The sequence below is a fragment of the Clupea harengus genome, chromosome 20, assembly GCF_900700415.2.
Source record: "Clupea harengus chromosome 20, Ch_v2.0.2, whole genome shotgun sequence".
NCBI lineage: Eukaryota > Metazoa > Chordata > Actinopteri > Clupeiformes > Clupeidae > Clupea > Clupea harengus.
This window is the reverse complement of record NC_045171.1, coordinates 6,324,879-6,328,179: the sequence shown is the minus strand read 5'-3', so window position 1 is coordinate 6,328,179 and position 3,301 is coordinate 6,324,879. Positions and strand designations below refer to the sequence as shown.

Genomic DNA, 3,301 nt, shown 5'->3' with positions numbered 1-3,301 from the left:
GTGCCTGTATTCTGAAACTTCCAGTGGGAATCTATTTAACGGATTGAGTTCCCCAGTCCCCCATCGAGTTCCCCAGTTTATTCCGTTTGTTTGTGTTATTTTTTTCTTGATCTGGTTATGTATGGACTTAGCTTGACATCTTCTCTTTTCTCATGATAGGAATACAGATATGAAATAGAGAGAGAAAGAGAGAGAGAGAGAGAGAGAGAGAGAGATAGAAAGAGAAAGAAAAGAGAGAGAGAAAGAGGGAGAGAAAGAAAGAGAGAAGGCTGTCCTCCATCCGCGACTGAGTCGCAGGCCCACCCAGTTCACAGTCGGGGGAGCCCTTTTCCACATCAAACCCACCCCACAGAGTCCACGTTGCCATAGCGCCTCAGATAGCCCTACCCGTACAGCATCACTGAATGCAAAAAAAATGCCATCTGGTGACAAGGGTACGAGCATCAATGTTCTCAGTATCCAGACAGAAGGGACCCCCCCCCCCCCCAATTAAAGGAGAACCAAAACAAAAGACAAAAAATGATGATGAGGGCAAAAGACCAACACAAACATAACCTACTGACTCCAGGGCTGCCAGGTGAATTTTTCTTTTCTCTTTTTTTTTTCTTCTTTTTCGTCGTTCTTTTTTTTTTCTCTCAGTTGTCCAGGTGTAAAGGGTGTTCTTTCTTTTTTTTTTTTGGCTTTCTCCTCTGTGGGACGATGGTATTTGATAAGCTGCTGCTGTTGGAGGGATTTCTTGGGCCAGTGAGTTTGTCATGGGCACAATAAAAAGCCTTGAAAAGGGCAGTCTTCCCTCTTTACATGGGGGGGACTATGAGTCCGGACATAGCTGAAGGGGGGGAGGGGGAGGAGAGAAAAAAGAACATAAAAAATGTTATTTCTCAGTGTTGACCATTTTCATCTCCCTGCTTGTTATTTTAACCATGGGGGACATTTTGTGAAATATGGAAGAGAACAAGAGTTTAAATGAAAAGATACAATTAGGGGTTTCAACTCTGAATGAAAGGGATCAGTTGGAACAGAGGTTATAAGAAAAACATATCATAAACTTAATAGCATATTAGAACATATCATAAAATTCTAATTTGCCTACAAAAGTGGACAAATTACCCAGACCACTTAACATCAGACCATTAAGAGAGCTTTACCCATGATGATTGCATGTTAATGAAAGGGCATATCCAATTAGAGATGTTTTAATGTCAGTTTCATCTTCGTACAACATAAAATAGATAATAACAAAAGCCAGTGGATTCATTTTGCTGTTGAAATAAATTCTGAACACTCTAAAGTTATGGATCAACTTTGACATAATCTCAGCACAGCTTTCCTTATGGAATATTATCGAGTTCTGTCAAGTTCTCACAAGTTCTTTCTCTCTCTCTCTCTCTCTCTCTCTCTCACACACACACACACACACAGACACACTCTTTTTCTCAGGGGGTGAAGGTGGCCCGAAAAAAGCAGAAGAGGGGAGGCGGAGGGGATGGGGGTGGGGGTGGAGGGGGGCGGGGCGGTGCTCACCCTGTAGGCTGCTCCCATTGGTGCTGGTGCAGGTGGGGGGCGGGGAAGTCTGTGGTCGCACAACAGGGGCGAAGGCGCTCTTCTGTTTGACTGCAGAGATCATATGGACAGGAGAGAATGAGAGAGGGCCAGCCGTGGAGGAGGAGGTAGAGGAGGTGACAAGAGGGGTGGAGGCAGAGGGGTGGAGGTAGATAGCGAGGAAGAAGAGGAAGATGAAGAGGAGGCCAGCGCCACCAGTGGAGGGCTAGAGTGAGTGACTGCAACACACAGACAGACAGACAGGCAGGCAGGCAGGCAGGCAGGCAGGCAGGCAGGCAGGCAGGCAGACAGACAGACAGGCAGACAGACAGGTAGACAGACAGGCTGACAGACAGACAGGCGGTCAGACATGCAGATAGGCAGGCTGATAAGGATGCGAGGGAGATGGTCACAGGCCACTCATGCAGCAGGCTGTTACTGGTAAGATGGAGGGAGGAGGCAGGGAGGCAGGGAGGGAGGGAGGGAGAGGACGGCCATGGTACAGGGGGGAAAGCGGGAGCTACTGGGACGGCAAAGTTGATCCATAACTTTGTTTGAAAAGACCTCTAAAAGCACTGATGACAACAGGGCAGGTTTATCTGAAAAGAAATTTCTTTCAGCCTTCTCTGCATCTTTAAACCCCACTGATACCTGCCTTCCCACCCCACAAAGCAAAGCAACAAATAACTACTTCTCAATGAAATGGTTTTTTTTTTGTATTGTTTAATGTAATGTATTTATTGAGGGTGATATACTAAAATTACATGATGCATAAAAAGTCATTTCACACTTGCACATAAAGGTTTCATGACTCATGCACTGTTTAAAAGAGTTAATCTGGGTTGTTAGTATGGGAGTTGAGCAGTCAGAACATGTCCTGTGGAAATCTGCTTTAGCTGAGGTTGCCTTAAGTTTTGAATGTAAGACCAATTTAATGGCTCAATTAGTGCTTATGCAACAATAACAATGGACACTTATGAGCCAGTTTCATGAGTACAATGAGAATGACAAAGGCAAGGGGGAGAATTGTATAGTCATTTTATCATGGGATTATAAACATACAATTAAAAAAGAACTGAAGTTAAACTAAAATCTACCACAACTACCCACTATGCAAATCCTTGTTGTAGGAAAATTGCTTTATTTTAGTATAATTTAGTATATGAGTAAAAAAAACACCTGTCCTTGTTAGTCTAACATTCTTAGTCAAGTCTGATCAACATTTAAAGATGCTTTGACTTGTAAACTTGTAAAAACACCACTACCAAACAGAAAAGTGCCTATGACATTGAACATTAAACATCGGGCACTTTTGGCCAGGAGGTCTTTGGACCCCACACGTATGGGGGAGGGGGGAGGGGGGGTGTTGGGGGTAGTAGCCTTCAGACAGGGGGAGACAGACTGGACTTTGGCCTTGGCCCAGTGGAGGAGGAGCATGAGGAGGAGGATGTTAATGTGTTAGTTGTGGAAAAGCAATGGGAGAGGCGAGGTGGCGGTTAGAGTTGATGGAGGATCTCCGCATTGAGAGTATACAGAAGGTTCCAGAATGGTACAGCAACACACAAGATGAGTACACCCGACACATGACCACACCTGTCTCAGTTCACACTAAATCTAAAAAAAAAAGAAAGCATCAAAAACTCAAAACATCTCTCTTAAGAGATGGCTTGGTGTAGGATAACTAACTTAACTGGCGACTTAAGACTAGTCCAGTGGTAACACACACGACTTAAGACTAGTCCAGTGGTAAGACACAAAC

The 3,301-nt window shown here is 44.4% G+C and overlaps 1 protein-coding gene across 4 annotated transcripts in view; it reads right to left on the bottom strand.

Moving 5' to 3' along the window:
- Nucleotides 1-633: 633 nt before the first annotated feature.
- The window catches only part of LOC105911592 (transcription factor COE3-like), a 98,803-nt gene continuing 96,135 nt past the window's right edge, over nucleotides 634-3,301 (bottom strand). For 3 of the 4 annotated variants that reach the window (XM_012840417.3, XM_031587364.2, XM_031587363.2), the window contains exons 15-16: nucleotides 1,525-1,614; nucleotides 634-829 (exon numbers count right to left, since the gene is read on the bottom strand). In XM_012840417.3, the coding sequence (XP_012695871.1) occupies nucleotides 798-829; nucleotides 1,525-1,614 (122 nt within the window). In that variant the 3' untranslated portion in view covers nucleotides 634-797. The remainder of the gene's footprint in view (nucleotides 830-1,524; nucleotides 1,615-3,301) is intronic. The other variant, XM_031587365.2, reaches the window with a different exon arrangement.